The sequence below is a fragment of the Sebastes fasciatus genome, chromosome 15 (assembly GCF_043250625.1).
Source record: "Sebastes fasciatus isolate fSebFas1 chromosome 15, fSebFas1.pri, whole genome shotgun sequence".
Lineage (NCBI taxonomy): Eukaryota > Metazoa > Chordata > Actinopteri > Perciformes > Sebastidae > Sebastes > Sebastes fasciatus.
Window position 1 is genome coordinate 29,511,332 of NC_133809.1, and position 18,513 is coordinate 29,529,844.

At 42.4% G+C, this 18,513-nt stretch overlaps 1 protein-coding gene and 1 long non-coding RNA gene across 4 annotated transcripts in view; one reads left to right on the forward strand and one right to left on the reverse strand.

Annotated features, from left to right (window-relative positions):
- Positions 1–18,513, reverse strand: part of LOC141783408 (uncharacterized) — a 395,872-nt gene that overhangs the window by 16,879 nt on the left and 360,480 nt on the right. The window lies entirely within an intron of this gene.
- dicer1 (dicer 1, ribonuclease type III) overlaps positions 1,555–18,513 on the forward strand; it is a 45,580-nt gene continuing 28,621 nt past the window's right edge. For both annotated transcript variants that reach the window (XR_012597260.1, XM_074660685.1), the window contains exons 1-16: positions 1,555–1,725; positions 5,934–5,980; positions 6,310–6,420; positions 7,908–8,108; positions 8,304–8,466; positions 9,744–9,874; positions 10,620–10,754; positions 10,881–11,041; positions 11,274–11,442; positions 13,541–14,013; positions 14,163–14,295; positions 14,779–15,021; positions 15,157–15,311; positions 17,059–17,191; positions 17,309–17,384; positions 17,473–17,612. Coding sequence is in view for 1 of the 2 variants with exons in the window: in XM_074660685.1 (XP_074516786.1) it covers positions 7,995–8,108; positions 8,304–8,466; positions 9,744–9,874; positions 10,620–10,754; positions 10,881–11,041; positions 11,274–11,442; positions 13,541–14,013; positions 14,163–14,295; positions 14,779–15,021; positions 15,157–15,311; positions 17,059–17,191; positions 17,309–17,384; positions 17,473–17,612 (2,226 nt within the window). In the remaining variant the exon portion in view is untranslated. The remainder of the gene's footprint in view (positions 1,726–5,933; positions 5,981–6,309; positions 6,421–7,907; positions 8,109–8,303; positions 8,467–9,743; positions 9,875–10,619; positions 10,755–10,880; positions 11,042–11,273; positions 11,443–13,540; positions 14,014–14,162; positions 14,296–14,778; positions 15,022–15,156; positions 15,312–17,058; positions 17,192–17,308; positions 17,385–17,472; positions 17,613–18,513) is intronic.

Sequence of the window (18,513 nt, forward strand, 5' to 3'; positions counted from 1 at the left end):
GCCTTCACTCAGCTCGCTCCACCTCACGTGCATGCGCGCTCACTCCACACTGCAGAAGAGTTTGTTTAGCTCTGAGAATATCTAGTGAGTGTATAGTGGACATTTGTGCAGAAATAACTGCTGCAGCTCCTCCAGACCAACAGAGGTTTCCCTTGTCTTGTGAAGTGACGGGGCTCCGCAGAGAGAAACGTTATCGTCTCCGACCAAAACTCCGGTGTCTCCCCTGTTCACTCCGGCCGCGGTCGGGAGGCTGAACCAGGAAGAGCCAACACTAGGATCAGCATTGATTCATGGAGAGACCTTCGTCTGGTCAGCTAACATTACTGCCAAGCAAGTGAAATATAGAGTGATATTGTGGTTTTAGCTGACGTGTGTCGCCTCACTGTTTTGAGCGATGCTCGTTCATGTCTATGTAGAGCGAGCACAAGCGCGAGCCTGAGGCTGGCCTTCGTTTACTTAACGGCCACAGGTGTCGCTGTTAACAAGCAATTCTGATTCTTACAAACAGTCCCTTTAAGACACACCAACATTACACATGGAAACACATTACAAAGGTAGCTGTGCAAACAAAGTCACCAAGCTCTGTAGCTGCACTTCAGGGTTCTTCTAACGCTAGCAAACTGATGTTAATATTTATTCCTTATCAACTTGTAGGTTTTACAAAATAGGACTGCCTTACAACAATAAATACTTATTTTGAAGATAGCAAATGTTAGAAAACAAGATTTACAGTGTCCAGTTGAGGTTGAAGCAGCTGAGTGTTCTGAAGCACCAGCTATCAGCCTCGCAGGGCCCTGAACTCCATCATAGCTCCGGGAACATATAATCCTCCGGTCCAAAATGAGTTTTCATTATAGGTAGCCTACAGCAATGGAGTGTCTAGAGCTGCACAAACACACCCAAGTACGAATGCTAGTGCCGTTCCTTTTCCTGTTAACTGTTGACTCGACGTCCTGACAGGCTGCAGTTTAAACACTAGAATTCACCGTGATGAAGAAATGCTGAAATGTAATCGAAAAACTACCAAAAAAAAGGCTGACTCACTTATAACGCTCAGACTCACTACCAGCTGAACTGCTAAAAGATTCACCCGAAATGTTACACACTGTACCTTTAATAATTTAATAACGTATTTTATTTTGTTTTCATATTTTGAATGTAACAATAAAAATTAACTTGTGTATAATTTGTATTCGCTCTGTTCTAGTTATCTGTATTGTATTTTATTTCATAATAGTTATTTAGCTAAATGTAAGTGTTCCTTCACATGTTTTGTGATTGATTTTGTTCAGTTAAAAAAAGATATAAACTTTGCCTTGCAGCTCTAAAATATAATATAACATCATCTGCAAGTGAAGTCAGACAACGGTTTCTTCTCTGTCGACCCCTTTATGAGGCCAGTGACAGTGGAGCTGCTGGACACCATAGAGTTCACTCTTCATACAGCGTACAGACCTTTAGAGACTTTCAGCGCATGAACGGAGGAGAAGGGATTCCCGTTCACTTTAGTAGAGTAACGTGACAGCGTGCGGCCGTCAGTGACGCACTTTACGTTCATGTTTTGGCGTACGTAGCAGAGGCCCGGGTGAGAGGAAGTGGTCCCACCGTGAACGAGGAACGTTAGCCACCAAGATCGGGACAGCAAGAGTGAACGGCATCGAGGAGATCCAACGGAGGATATCAAGTCTGTTCAGCCGAGGCTATCAAGTGAAGAACACACAGCAGGTGAGATCATGTACTGAGTTGTGTGATGCGTCTGTTCTGGAGTAACGTTACTCTGCTGCATGTGTTGGCCCTGCTAGCTCACAGCTAGCTCATAGCTAGCAGGGCCAACTAGCTGGACTAGCTGTGAGCTAGCTGGCTGGACTGTTGCTAGGTTGACTTAGCCTGTTGCCAGGCCTATGGAAAGGAGGTTGGGTCTCGCGTCATATCTCCATGGTGTATTGCGCATGCGCAGTAAAATCTGGCCTGCACTCGTCGAAATTGAGCCAATCGCAACGCACGACCGCAGCTTGAGTTACAATGCGCATGCGTTGTGTACCTCCATACCCCAAGACCCGTGTCCCAGCCTCGTGTCCTAGCCTCCTTCTATAGGCCTTGGCCTGTTGCAGTCACTCGCTAGCCATGCTAGGTTGAGTTAGCCTGTGGCAGTCAATCGAGTGTTTGCCCAGTCGGTAGTAACGCTATGTAAGAGGCTAATAGAAGGAGTTATTTGGCTACTTCATTTGTTGCAAGTCTTTCTTTACAACATGGTATCAGCTAAGATAACGTCACGTTAGCTTAAATGAACTAATGTGTCATATGCTAACGTTAGCTTAAATGAGCTAATGTGTCATATGCTAACGTTAGCGCCCGGTTGTTTGTCAATGGAAGCTACCGTCACCGGTTCATACTGTGCCACCAATAATGAGACCGAGTTGTGTGTTGCTCTTTGGTGTGCAGGTCATCTCTAAAAGGCTTCTCCAAGTGTTTAATAACGTTGCTATAACGTTCTGGTAACGTGTATGAACCCGGCTAGTTAGCTAACATGTGAAATACTTGGCCGAAATTGAGCTGCTTAGTTGCTAACCAGCTAGCTAATGTTACTCAGCATGGTCTCTGCTAGTCAATTCAACGTTAACTTAATGGTCAAGTGTCCAGCTAAGGCTTCTGATGGTCATATATGTGTTCATGTTTACATTCTGAGAGTGGAAGCTGCTAATACTACAGTGTAAACATGATGATAGCTTAATATTGTGTACAGAGAATCGTAGAAATGACTGTCATACTGGCCCTAGGTCAGGGGTCAGCAACCTTTACTATCAAAAGAGACATTTTAGGCAAAACAAATATAAAAAATCTGTCTGGAGCCTTTTGAGCATTGTGATGAAGGTAACACAGTTTATAGTCTAAGTATATAATATATAAGGCTAATGCAGTGAGGGCCAAAGTGCAAATGTACTATGAAGTATTAGGGCCACATTGAGGGAAAAAACATCTGAGATTTCCAGAATAAAGTCACAATATTACGAGAAAAAAGTCGTAATATAACGAGAATAAAGTCATAACTTTGCGAGAAAAAAAGAAAGTAACACGTAAAATTACTACTTTATAATATTATGACTTTATTCTCGAAATCTCAGATTTATTTATTTTGCCTCAATGTGGCCCTAATACTTCGTTGTACCAAAGACCTACAACAATGATAAAATAAATGAAAATGTAAACAAAAAACAGTTATTCATTTCCATTTTAAAAATCCACAGGGAGCCACTGGAGAGGATCTAAAGAGCCACATGTGGCTCCGGAGCCGCAGTTTGCTGACCTCTGCCCTAGGTTATATGTTTAATGACAGTCACTGGATGTGTTGTAGGGAAAATGAATTATTCTGGCTTATGTTCTGGACACTGTGTTCTGTATGTATGCCATGCTTGATATAGCCTAGCTGCCAGAGACATTCCTCTCTTTCAGGCAGCAAAACTGTGTGACAACAAATGTGTTGGCATGTCAGTATGAGCTCACAGGTGTGGAAGATTCAGCCATTTAAAACTGACGTTAGGATCAAGGTTACTTAAGCCCCTTGCCAGACCAACACTTCTTTGTAAATGTTTTTGCAATATGAAATGTTGTTGTCATGTGTGAGAAAGACTTAAAATCTTGTTTCCATTTTGTTGCCTTGTCAGTCTGTCTATGTTGGATCTGGCATTCCTGTAACTCTTCCTGTAACAGGTACAATATGCATAGTGTTAAGGTAAATATCTGAATACGTATAAAGTTAATCTTATGGTGTAAGCTTCTCAAGACGTGAACTAGGGCTGTCAATAGATTAAAATATTAAATAGAGATTAATCACATGATTGTCCATAGTTAATCGCAAATTAATTGCACATTTTTTATCTGATCAAAATGTACCTTAAAGGGAGATTTGTCAAGTATTTAATACTCTTATCAACATGGGAGTGGACAAATATGCTGCTTTATGCAAATGTTTGTATATATTTATTATTGTAAATCAATTAACAAAAAACAATGACAGATATTGATCCAGAAACCCTCACAGGTACTGCATTTAGCAAAAAAATATGCTCAAATCATAACATGGCAAACTGCAGCCCAACAGGCCACAACAGCTGTCAGTGTGCTGACTTGACTATGACTTGCCCCAAACTGCATGTGATTATCATAAAGTGGGCATGTCTGTAAAGGGGAGACTCGTGGGTACCCATAGAACCCATTTACATTCACATATCTGGAGGTCAGAGGTCAAGGGACCTCTTTGAAAATGGCCATGCCAGTTTTTCCTCGCAAAAATGTAGCGTTTAAGTTTGGAGCGTTATTTAACCTCCTTCACAACAAAAACTAGCATGACATGGTTGCTACCAATGGATTCCTTAGGTTTTATAGTTTCATATGATACCAGTATCTTCACTCTAGCTTTAAAACTGAGCCCACTAAAAATCTCAAGTTGCGTTAATGCGTTAAAGAAATTAGTGGCATTAAAACGAATTTGCGTTAAGGTGTTATTATCGCGTTAACTTTGACAGCCCTAATGTGAACACATTTCACACAGAGGCCAGCTGATCAATTCTTATGCAAATCTGTTTGATAAACCGGTTTTATATATTTCATAAAACCGTCACTATATCCTGACAGTAGTGAATGACACAGGTAATCTGAAAAAAGTCATGTCCCTCTGTGTCCTCCGGTGCTCCTAACGGCATCTGCAAGATTTCACAGACCGGAGGAAAACAAGCAGTAAGAGCTGATCTGAGGCCTGTACTACGAAGCGAGTTCAACATACCCAGGGTATCTTCTCGTTATCTGGCTTCACTAACCTTAACAACCGAGATCACGCTAAAAGGTCCTACGACGCTGGTTATCAACTCAGTAAATCAACCCAGAGTTTCTCCATCTGGCTGTGAGCGCGTTCACATGAACGGGGCGGTGTTTGCAGCATCTGACCAATCACAGACATGGACAAGTCCACCGACTGCAGACAGAGCGGCACATTTACAATAGAATAATATAGAATAATAACATTTACTGTTACTGTAATGCCTATTTCTCTCCTCCAGTGTTTCCAGAAACATCTTGTAGTGTACCGTTTAGCTGTAAAATGAGAAAGTTTGTGACCCGACAGTCATGTTAAGACCTGTTGAGGAAGTACCGAGCACTGCCCACCAGCTGGAGCACAGCCAATAGGAACGCTCTCTCTCTGAAATGAACTGTGATTGGTCAAAGTCCGTCCTCTCTACGTGTTTCAGCCTTCCCTTCATCCAGAGCAAGTACTCGATCTTGCACTGATATTTTTACTTTAGGGAATATTTCGGCATCTCAGCTGAAAAAAACCGCTGCGCCTCATTGACCCTCTGTTCTGCATTAAATAATACATAAGTATTTAATTAGTTTTAAAATGGTCATCTTTGTTATTTAAAAAGCAACAATATACCTAATAATAGTCTAACAATAAAGCTTATTTCTTTAGCACTAAATTCAGGATAAATATAATAAAAGAAAGTAATAAAAAAAAAGGCAATAATACCGCATATTGCACTCTATACACCTCTTTGTCTGAGAACTCACTTCAGAGCTGCTGCACAGACCAAATAAATCATCAGGTTAGATTTGATGAAGTGCTTGAATGAAGCTCCGTTGATGAGCATCAGGTCGTGTTATGTTTTTAATCGCCAGCATATGCGAGCAGCTCCATTATTATAAAGACTGGTGTTTGCTGCACAAAGCTGACGGCTGTGGATTGGTTACAGCTGTGGGGCTTAGCAGTACTCACAACAGAGTCGTGTGCTGTGGTGGCGATTTTGGGCTGTGTCAAAAATGTGTTGAAAAGCTTGTCTTAGTCCAGTGATGGATCCTTCTTCCCTCTGAACCTTCGTCAGCATCTGGCACCCAGCAGTACCGTACCATACTCACTTTGCTCTCTGCTTTTGTCTCTGCAGAGCTGAGGACCCAGTCACAGTCCCGGACACTTCCCATTTGTGTAGAGGTGAGATGTTTTACTTTTGAGTGTAACAGTACTAGCACAGTATCAGCACACGAGTAACAGAAGCAGCACATGTGCAACAGATGCGGTCTCTGTGGAAGCCAAGCTAACTTGAATGCTTCCTCTACATTTTATATTCATGGTGTATGAAGAGATTCTGGTGTAGGTTATTTATAGGTCATCCAGAAGCCTGCATCAATCTTTATTACTGCTTTCTACAGCCAGAATAACTTTTTTATTGTCATTTATTACACTGAATGTGCCTTATAGGCTTCTGTAAGTCTGTGCTATGTCTGAAATACATGATTCTAACAATGTTTTTGATTTCTCAGGTCTGTTTCCAACTAAATGTGGGGGAGCATCAGGAGTTGAATGAGATATATTTTATCATGAAGCCCAGATTAAGTGTTGTCTGCTCATCCAGAAAGTCTCAATTATTACCTGTAAGTATATTTCCTGGGACATAAATTATTTTAGCATTATTCCCCAAGTAATCTTCTCTTTTAGCACTGTTCTCAAGCTCCTATGGCGTGTTCCCACCGAGAGCGGAGTGAACTTTTTCGAAATTCGCGTTTTCGCAGGAGTTGAAATATTTAAACTTGAGCGAGAAATTTGCGTGACGCTGTGTTGCTAAAGCCTATCAGCGTTGAGATTCTCCTCCTGTCGTCACTGACGTCTTGACGTTGAATCAGAAATGGAGGAAAAAAATATTGTAGCCGTCTGTGGTCACCCAAAGCTACGATAATGCATCATATTTGTACAGAGACCGGACGAAACTCTGTGTATAAATGTATGTGTATAAACCACAGACTGTCTATAGACAACAACGTCGCTGCCGTATTTATGCGTAGATGACTTTAAGCATTTTAAAAGTTGTTTGATTGTTGTCTCTAGGACAGACTTTACAACAACGTCAGTGCCGTATTTATGCCTAGATGACGTTACGTTGAGTGTTAATGGAGCAACTACTATGTTAGCATAGCCTGGCACTGATCGATCCGAACTCCATTCAGAAGACAAGCATTTAAAAAGTTGTTTGGTTGTCGTCTTGCGGACAGATCTGTTCTTCTGCTCTAAACAAGCTGTTTTTCTGCTCTAAATGAGCTGTTTTTCTCCTCTACACCATCTGTTCTTCAGGTCTAAACCATCTGTTTTTCTGCTCTAAACGAGCTGTTCTTCAGCTCTAACCCATCTGTTCTTCAGCTCTAAACCATCTGTTCTTCAGCTCTAAACCATCTGTTTTTCAGCTCTAAACCATCTGTTTTTCAGCTCTAAACCATCTGTTCTTCAGCTCTAAACCATCTGTTCTTCAGCTCTAAACCATCTGTTCTTCAGCTCTAAACCATCTGTTCTTCAGCTCTAAACCATCTGTTCTTCAGCTCTAAACCATCTGTTTTTCAGCTCTAAACCATCTGTTTTTCAGGTCTAAACCATCTGTTCTTCAGCTCCAAACCATCTGTTCTTCAGCTCTAAACCATCTGTTTTTCAGCTCTAAACCATCTGTTTTTCAGCTCTAAACCATCTGTTTTTCAGCTCTAAACCATCTGTTTTTCAGCTCTAAACGAGCTGTTCTTCAGCTCTGAACAATCTTTTTCTCAAGCTGCAAACAAGCTGTTCTTGTTCTCTGAAATACTGTATTCGAGGATCCCAGCAGGACGTCAGTTGAGTAGGCGGTCTTTTAATGTGGCCCCAGGACACTTTCGCGTACACACTGCTAAAAGAATATGGCCATATTTTATATATGGCCCAGACCACCTCTGAATGTGGTCTCAATGCGTCCTCGATGCGTCTTGAATGTATTCACACTTGTACCTAGAGCTGTCCACTTGTGATCGGATCACCCAATAGGCATATTAATGCAGGTGTGAACAGGGTGTCCACTGTTGTATCTGCCAGTACATTAACACAGTATCCTCATCTCCCCTGCCAGTGAACTTCTGAAAAGAAGAGGATGATGAAATGAGATAAAGCGGCCGACTGGAGGAGCCCTGCCCCCTCACCTCCACCTCTTTGAAGCATGGCAGGCCTACAGCTTGTCACCCCTGCCACTTCACCCATGGGGCCTTTCTTTGGTCTGCCATGGCAGCAGGAGGCTATCCATGATAACATCTATACACCTAGGAAATATCAGGTAAGGAGGCTGCCATCCACATGCATGTGTTTCTATCCGCTTGATGCATTGTAAACATGTACAGGCTAAAGGCATTCATGTAACAAATTAAGAGCTATTCATAGCTGTTCTCTTGTTTTCATCCATGAGCATTGTATTTATTTTAGGTGACACTTCATCAGCTCACCGTCTGTGAACCTGTGTCTTCCTCCACAGGTAGAACTTCTTGAAGCAGCTCTTGAACATAATACTATCGTCTGCTTGAATACTGGCTCAGGGAAGACCTTTATTGCAGTACTTCTAACAAAGGAGCTCTCCCACCAAATCCGTGGACACTACCACGAAAATGCGAAGAGGACTGTTTTTCTGGTGAACACAGGTACCTGCATTACACAATGCCTGCATTATTGTGTTTCAATGTGCCACAGAAGTTTCCATGTACTTTAGACTGCATTCACACCAGATCCAGCGGTGCGGCGAAAACTTAAAGTCTAGCGCAGTCCCTTTTGAATAGGGTTAGTGCGTTTCAAGGTTGGAAATTAACTTTTTTTTGTCCACCTGCCAAAGTGGATGGTGGCTTCCAAAATCTAGCAGCCACTCAATAGACTACCATTGTTTTTTTGGCTGGTGAGTGAAGCAAATCTAGCAGCCACTTGCATATTTTACCAGCATTTGGCTGGTGGCGGGTGCTAATTTCCAACCCTGGTTTGGGCTGCGGTGGCCGCAGGGAGTGCTGAAAAACAGCAGCATAAAGGTAGAAACAGAATCAACTTTTGGAGAAACGCAGCCTGACGTCACGCTGCGGTGGCCAATCATGTAACCATCGATCTAGAGCAGGGGTCTGCAACCTGCGGCTCTGGAGCCACATGCACACACTCTTTAGCTCCTCTCCAGTGGCTCCCTGTGGATTTTTAAAAATGGGAAATAATATATATATTTTTTTACATTTTCATCTTTATTTATCATTGTTGTAGGTCTATGGTACTATGGAGTATTAGGGCCACATTGAGGGAAAAAAAAGAAATCTGAGATTTTGAGAATAAAGTCATAGGTTTACGAGAAAAAAAGTCGTAATATTATGAGAATAAAGTCATACATTTATGGGGAAAAAAGTCGTAGTACAATGAGAATAAAGTCAATAAAGTTATGACTTTATTCTCGTAATGTTACGACTTTTTTCTCGTAATATTATGACTTTATTCTGTAAATCTCAGATTTTTTTTCCCTCAATGGGCCCTAATACTCCATAGTACATTTGCACTTTGACCCTCACTGCATTAGACTTATAGACTATAAACTGTGTTGCCTTCATCACAATGCTCAAACATTTTGCAGCTCCAGACAGGATTTTATTTATTTATTTATTTTTTTTCTAAAATGGCTCTTTTTATAGTAAAGCTTGCTGACCCCTGATCTAGAGCATTACAACCCAGCCACAAGAACAAAAGATGTCAATAGTTGTGCAGTCAATGGGCCATTCAAGTACTCTCCCACACCGTCGCACAACCCTGCGGCGAATTGCCGCACCGCCGGTACTGGTGTGATTGCAGTCTTAAGTGTGTCACTTGTTCATTTATATTCAAAAGCATGGAGCGATTTAACTTGACTGGAGTTTTTCCCAAGTAGTTTACTGTTTCTCTGGTCTACGTTGTCCAGTTTTGTCTGTAGTTCAGCAAGCAGCTGCAGTCAGGACTCACTCTGACCTCCAAGTGGGAGAGTACACAAATTTGGAGGAGACCTCAACATGGACCGACCAACGGTGGAGTACAGAGATAATCGAGAATCAGGTGTGCTGATCATTCTCATGGCCTTAACACAAATCCCGTGCTTACATGTTGTGACTGCAGTGTTTCCCACCGGATTTTGTGATGCTGTGGTGGACCTCTGACCATCCAGGAGGGGTGCGGGGTGCAAACTTAAAGTTAAATGCATCAATCTGGTGCACTTTGAGAGCAAAATGAAGAGATCTATGAAGAACTTTGTGCTCTAGTAAACAATTTTGTATAGATATTTGGGCTGTCAAAGTTAACGTGATAATAATGCGTTAACGCAAATTTGTTTTAACGCCACTAATTTCTTTAATGCATTAACACACATTGGTACCAACCATGTCATGCTAGCGTGTAGCAAAGGAGGCTAAATAATGCTCCAAACTTTTAATTATTTAAATTAATTAATTAATTAATTAAATAAATGTTGGCGAGGAAAAACTGTCATGGCCATTTCCAAAGGGGTCCCTTGATCTCTGACCTCCAGATATGTGAATGTAAATGGGTTCTATGGGTACCCACGAGTCTCCCCTTTACAGACATGCCCACTTTATGATAATCACATAGTTTGCAGCATAGATTTTTATGCTAAATGCAGTACCTGTGAGGGTTTCTGGACAATATCTGTCATTGTTTTGTGTTGTTAATTGATTTCCAATAATAAATATATATATATATATATATATATATATACACACACATTTGCATAAAGCAGCATATTTGTCAACTCCCGTGATGTCTTTCTCAACTTTCTCTTATTCAGGTGCTGGTCATGACTTGCCACATATTCCTGCACGTTCTGAGGAATAAAATCTTACCGTTGTCTAAAATCAACTTGGTGGTTTTTGATGATTGTCACCTGGCCATCACAGACCACCCTTACTGTGAGATAATGAAGGTGAGATTGTGGTTGCAAAGTAAAATTCACGTGTTGTCTTTGCAGGACTGGCAAACAGTCGTTCCAAGAGCACTGTGAATGACCTGATTCTCTTCTCTTCTCTTCTCTTCTCTTCTCTCTCTGCAGCTGTTTGAGGGCTGCTCATGCAGTCCTCGTATCCTGGGTCTCACGGCCTCCATTCTGAATGGGAAGTGTGACCCGTTAGAACTGGAGCAGAAGATCCAGAATCTGGAGAGAATCCTGAAGAGCAATGCTGAAACTGCCACTGACCTCGTGGTCCTGGACAGGTACTACAAGTGATTTATATATGACCTATACCAGAGGTGAACAACTATTATCTGTGGCTTAATGAGTATTGGGAGCTACAACTAAACACTGCAACAAGTGATTTCACTGATCACAGTTCATTCAAACAGACAAGGAAAACCCAGATCATAAAATCACCCGATGAATGAAGATCAACGATAGCAGTAGACTGGCATGACAGTAATAATAACTCCTAGGGGTATTTTATTTCAGATACGCCTCTCAGCCAAGAGAAGTGGTGCTGGACTGCGGCCCCTTCGTGGATAAGAGCGGCCTCTCTTCCTGTCTGCAGACGGAGCTGGACGAAGCTCTCCACTTCCTGAATGACTGCAACATATGCGCTGCCCGAGAGGACCGTGATCCCACATTCATCTCCAAACAGGTCAGAGCTATACACATTTTTTTTTTTTTGTATTCGTTTCATTATTTGATCATATGATTTTGACTTTTTTCAAATTCATATGTGTGTGTGTGTGTGTACTATGATGTACAACCATGCATTTTCTTCTTGTAAGGTGTACTTTTTACTGCACACAAACTGAACAACAAGTGTTTGATTAAAGCTTCCATATTTCCAAATGTACAACCCAACCTCTTTATGATTCAGACTCAACTGCCAGCGTGAAAGCACTATTCTGGACCAAGTGGAGTCAGGATCTAAATGGCCTTTTTGTGCATAGTAGTATATATGCAGTATATATAGAATAGTAGGGGCGTCACGATTTTGATTCTATATCGGAAATCTATTGAAATTTACTTCCGATATCGATCATTGGAAAAAAGCACCGCCCACACCTACTAACATATGTCTGCAGGAATAGTACAGCTGTACTCAAGAAATGTAACAGCCACCTCACTCATGGTTAAAACTATAAACCAGCACAGAAATCACAATTACCAACAGAAGCCAGAATGTTCTGAACAGACACATTACATTACAAACACTAACAAAAGGAACATTTGCATTTTTTGAACATAAAACAGGAAACTGAAACTACTCAGTCCAGCCCTGGAGACTAGGCAGGCATGATGGGAAATGTGGGCTGTCCCTGTTGCTACGATACTCAGGACACTCCCTGTATGCCTGAGGCTATTTTACACTGCATGAATTTGCTAAGCGGCTAGCGGACTTTAGTTGGTTACTCATCATAGCTCTTCTACTCTTCCTTGGTTTAACGTTAAGGCGCTGCATCTCCCGACAGAACAACACCACGGTTGAATTTCAGCCTACATGCACGTTTATTCAGCTCAACATTATTGAATCGGAGCAGCTGATGTTGGTAGCGAGAGCAACAAGCTAGCTGACTGCTGAGTGTCGTCATTCAGCTCTGTGCACACAAGCTCCACCTTCGCCCTTGGTGACACCCATGAGTTGCAAAAAGCAGTCAGAGAAGAGAGAGGGGAAAAAACTGAGGAGAGAAACAAGCGCGACAGTAGATGACAACAAAACAGTATTTTTGTAGATTACAGCTCACTTGTAATGCACTGCAGAAGGATTTCTGTTGTTGTTTTTGTAATGAACCTGTACTGAGGTGGGTCACACAGATGCAGGTATTGACAAGGTGCAGCTTTTATATTGTAGCCCAGTGGTTCTCAAACTTTTTACACAAATGACATTATATGCAGGAGTTTTTGAACCGTACAGGACTGACTGTTTTGGGTAGTAATGTTTCCATTAACAAAACTTAACAAAACAGAGAATCCCCCAGCATGCCAACATATACAAACATGCACTGCAGGTCCAAAAAACCCTATTTTTCAGGGCAGGGAGGGTATTGTACACAGTACTGTACTGTACTTTGTTATTGTCATTTATAGTCGTTGTCATCTGTTCAGCGCTTTTTTTTTCTCTTCACCGTGTCTCCGGTCCAAAACAAACTGAAACATGATACAGCGTGCGTATGCGTCATTGTGCATGCATAACTGTGGGAAAGCATCATTACAGAGGAATCGATAGTCAGAGATTCCTCCGCGTAACACTAGAGAAAGCACGCGTACCACCAGTGGAACGTGTACCATAGTTTGAGAACCACTGTTGTAGACTTGAAAGAGTAAATGACAGTTGTCAGGGCATAATACCAATGATCTGTTGATCTAGTTTAACAAGGGCATGTTTAAATCAAAAATCAAATCGTGACCTTAAAATCAAAAGTCAAATAGAATGGAGACTTTTGGAGGATTGTGACACCTGTACTTGTAAGCCATTTCCACTTTTTCTCCTTATCTTACTTCTTTTTGATGAGTCGTTCTAATCTTGACACTACTGGCAACCACTGCCTGCTTGCTGTGTGACCAGTCAGCGATGTCATGGATGTCCCTGGGCTTCCCCGTGCTAAATTTAGACCTAGTTTCCTCTGGTCAGTATGCAGTTAAAAGTTCATGAGTTTATAAAAAGGTTGCCAGAAAGGTTCTTGAGGCTATAAGTGAGAAAAAACCCAAACAAATCCAACTGCCGTTCACACTGTCTGTGTCCTATCCAGGTCCTGGGTGACTGCCGGGCCGTGCTGCAGGTCCTGGGACCCTGGTGTGCAGATAAGGCAGCGGGCATCATGGTGCGGGAGCTCCAGAAGTACATCAAACACGAGCAGGAGGAGCTCAGCCGCAAGTTCCTGCTCTTCACCGACACCATCCTGCGCAAAGTGCACGCCCTCTGCGAGGAGCACTTCTCCCCCGCCTCGCTGGACCTCAAGTTCGTCACCCCCAAGGTCCTCCGGCTGCTCGAGATCCTGCACGAGTACAAGCCCTTCGAGCGGCAGCAGTTCGAAAGCGTGGAGTGGTACAACAACCGCAACCAGGACAACTATGTGTCCTGGAGCGACTCTGAGGACGAAGACGAGGACGAGGAGGTGGAGGCCAAAGAGAGGCCTGAAGCCAACTTCCCCTCACCGTTCACCAATATCCTGTGCGGGATCATCTTTGTGGAGAGGCGGTACACAGCCGTCGTCCTCAATCGGTAGGGATCTTTCCGAAATCTGTCCGATCTGAAAAAAAATCATGTGCCTCTGTGTCCTCCGGTGCTCCTAGTGGCCTTTTGTTTTTTTCAGATTACCTGTCTCATGCACTACTGCACTAGTGACACACTTGTCTGTGTTTCTTCCTCAGTCTGATCAAAGAGGCGGGGAAGCAGGACCCAGAGCTGGCTTACATCAGCAGCAACTTCATCACCGGCCACAGCATCGGCAAGAACCAGCCGCGCAACAAGCAGATGGAGGTGGAGTTCAGGAAACAAGAGGAGGTATACAGACAGGAATCATACAACTGAATATCCAACGTTACTAACTCACTAATGTCATATTTTGATGTTTATCTGGAGCACCTGGCTGCCACCGAGTCACTTTCATTCTGGCATCCTCACACGAGACAAGTTGGCTTGAAATGAGTCATGCACATGAGTTGTGGGCCTGGATGGGTTTCACACTTTCATTTCCTGTCCCCATCAACGTAGTGAGAATTTTAGTAATAAGCAGTCCTGTTCCATTCCGATCCTGTCACTTGTTGGTACTGATGAGATAAATGCAGGAAGAAACCATCCTGAACTTGAGCATAAAAGCAAAAATTGTGGAGTTTTGATAATGAAATGATGTGGGAAGCCTGTGAATGTCACACAAAATGTTCAGTCATTTTGTTATCACGTTAAATATAATGGCATTTCTCGACATATTATCTAAGCAGTATCAAGACTGGATTTTGTCCAACCCCCCACCTCTTTCTCTCACAGGTTCTCCGCAAATTCCGGGCTCACGAAACCAACCTGCTGATCGCCACCAGCATCGTGGAGGAAGGCGTGGATATCCCAAAGTGTAACCTGGTGGTGCGGTTCGACCTGCCCACAGAGTACAGGTCCTACGTCCAGTCCAAAGGCAGAGCTCGAGCGCCCGTCTCCAACTACATCATGCTCGCCGACAGTGAGAGGACCAAAACCTTCGAAGAAGACCTCACTACCTACAAGGCCATAGAGAAGGTGACCTGTTCTCTTTGTCAATAGTTGGGAGGAATTTAATGTTAGATAGTTTCTGATCTAGGCGGTAATGTTGGTAGAAACAGTATATAATCGTTGAGCAGAATGAGGTAGTGATCTTATTTGATCTTCGAGCAGATCTTAAGGAACAAGTGCTCCAAGTCAGTGGAGGTGAGCGAGTACGAAGTGGAGCAGGTGCTGGACGACGACAACATCCTCCCGCCCTACGTGCTTCGATCAGAGGATGGAGGTCCCCGGGTCACTGTCAACACAGCCATCGGACACATTAACAGGTACGGGGGATGTTTCTGCAAAGTCTTAATTCATTAAGAAAATAACACTTACAAATCAGCTTTAGAAAAGAATTTCTTAACCCCTTTAAAAGCGAACCTCTAGCGGCCGCCCCACAGGAGATTGCTGTTTGCATGATTCTGTTTAAATCAGTCTAAAATAACAACCATAATAGCTAGAGCATTCATTCTTTTTTGCAGCAGAAAGCTAAAGCTTCCGTCATTCGCGTCAACGCAATAACGTCATTACGTAACCCAACGACACTATCGATACTTTTGCAGGCTGCTCATAAAAGTGAACACAGTCATATGTCAAAAACTAAAAAAATTGTCATAGTTCAAATAATGTTGGTTGTGTTGGGAAACATTTTGTTCATGGTTCTACATTCAGAAGAATTTAGAATTCACAAATGTTTTTTATGTTTATTTATTAAAATTTGATGAAAGCACATCAACATCGTCAAAGTTAACGCGATAATAACGCGTCAACGCAAATTCGTTTTAACGCCGCCTGTGATTTTTAGGGTTGTAGCGGGCTCAGTTTTAAGGATACTATTTAATATTTAAAGATAGATAGAGTGAAGATACTAGGTTAAATAACACTCCAAAGTTACGCTACATTTTAACGAGGAAAAACTCATGGTCATTTTCAAAGGGGTCCTGACCTCTGACCTTTCATTCAGATATGTGAATGAAAATGGGTTCTATGGGTACCCACAAGTCTCCTCTTTACAGACATGCCCACTTCATGATAATCACATGCAGTTTGGGGCAAGTCATAGTCAAGTCAGCACACTGACACACTGACAGCTGTTGTTGCCTGTTGGGCTTGAGCATATGTTTTATGCTAAATGCAGTACCTGTGAGGGTTTCTGGACAATATTTATCATTGTTTTGTGTTGTTAATTGATTTTTAATAATAAATATATACATACATTTGCATAAAGCAGCATATTTGCCAACATGTTGATAAGAGTTTTAAATACTTGGCAAATCTCCCTTCTAAGGTACATTTTGAACAGATAAAAAAATGTGCGATTAATTTGCAATTAAGTATTTTAATTGATTGACAGCCCTAATTTCAATACTTTTAGCAATTATTATGGTTTTGTGGATTTGCATAACCTTTAGCTTAGGTTGTACAGATTTTAGGGATATGAAGCATTTTAAGATAACAATATACATGAGCAAAAATAACAATGTCGGCAGACCATTTCTATTGTGTTTAAAGGATTAAAGGTCCCATATTGTAAAAAGTGACATTTTCATGTCTCTTAAAGCAGGTTTAAGTGCTATATAAATACTGAAAAAGTATCAAAACGCTCAACCCATGCAGGAACACTCAGAAACCATGCCTTTGAAACAAGCTGTCAGGATTTCTGTCCATTTGTGATGTCACAAATCTACAACTTATTAGAACATTTCTCGTAAACATAAACATGTCTAAATGTGTCCCAGTTTATTTCCAGTTGCAGTTTATGTGAATGACATCAGCTCACAGGAACGTAAACATGCACCAAACTTTTGCCTAGCAACGCAATTCTGTTGACGTTCCGTTGAAATGCACTAAAGCATAGCGTTGCAAACAGAGGGTAAATACAGGCATATTCAGACAGAAAGTATGAGGATAATAAAGTTGTTTTTTTTAGCATTACAGCATCATGTTGTAGTAGAAACGCAAAATACAAGTATGAACTTGAAAATGAGCGTGACATGGGACCGTTAATGTCTTATTTGCTGTGGTGCTCAGGTACTGTGCTCGGCTGCCCAGTGACCCATTCACCCACTTAGCACCCAAGTGTAAAACTGCAGAGAGGCAGGACCAACGCTTCCAGTCCACGCTCTACTTACCCATCAACTCCCCTCTGCGAGTTCCTGTTAAGGTGAGGAAGAACATCTACACATTAAGAATGTTGGTAACGTATATTTCCAACCTTCCCTCTTGGGAATTAGTAAGAATGAATCCAGTTCATTGTATTGACGTGCCACTGTCTTTACAGGGTCCTATAATGAACTGTGCCAGACTGGCAGAGAAAGCAGTTGCACTAGTATGCTGTGAGAAGCTCCACAAAATAGGTAAAAGCAGAGTTTTGCTGATGCACGATCAGGAAAGAATATTCCCTGCATCTATTTCAGCTTGTTTGTCTTGCTTGGTTCCGCCCAGGTGAGCTGGACGATCACCTGATGCCGGTGGGAAAGGAGACGGTGAAGTACGAGGAGGAGCTGGACCTTCACGACGAGGAGGAGACCAGCGTACCAGGCCGGCCCGGCTCCACCAAGAGGAGACAGTGCTACCCTAAAGCCGTAAGAAAGTGTCCTCCATTTACAGCTACGGTTCCCTGGCGCTTGTTGGATGCTGAGCATCTCAAAGCAACTCCAACATTCATACAATTCATTTCTACCTGTCAGACTGACCTCTGACCGATTGTTATGTGAAGAATGCAAACTTTTATCGCTGATATATTCTCATTGAAATAACTTCACAGATAGAATTGCTTTAGTTTTTTGTTAATAGCTAGCTGTACATTCTAACTTGCATCGTGAATGTTTTAACAATTTGTTTAAACTTTTCTAAAAGTAAAGTTGTTCACTGTCAACTTTAAAGGCTATAAAGATAATTAAAGCTGGCACAGCAAGTGAACTGTAGCTAATTTCATGAGCTGGCTACAGGGCTGGACTGGCCATCTGGCATACCGGGCATTTCCCGGTGGGCCGACGTCCTTTTGGGCCAACGTATGTTTTTTTTTTTGGGCCCATAAAACAGGTAAATCGGCCCATTTCTTTTCCTTAATTGACACTGGGCTGGCCCAATCGCTCTGTGCCGGGCAGCCACAGTGAGGGAGAGAGATGAGGGAGGGAGTGTAGAGTGCGGTAAGCAGATTTGGGCTGCCTGGCTCAACATATGTCAAGAGAGATGATCGAAGTGGGCCGGTACGTAGCGGTACGCAGTATTTTACTCATTTTACTCCTTATGGCGTGCCATGACTTTTTCATGCGTACCGGAGCTTCTCACAAGCTGCCGGTACTCTCCTCTGCCCTCTCCATATCAGGTTCTCTGGGAGATTCATAATGGTGATTCATAACAGCACAGTGCCAGGGTATTTGCGCCGCGTGGGTTCCCATAGTTAACCAAAGCGCCGCGCTATTAATCTCCGCAAGAGCTGAAGCCTGGCTGTTCACATCAGAAGAGCATTTCTCTGCTTCT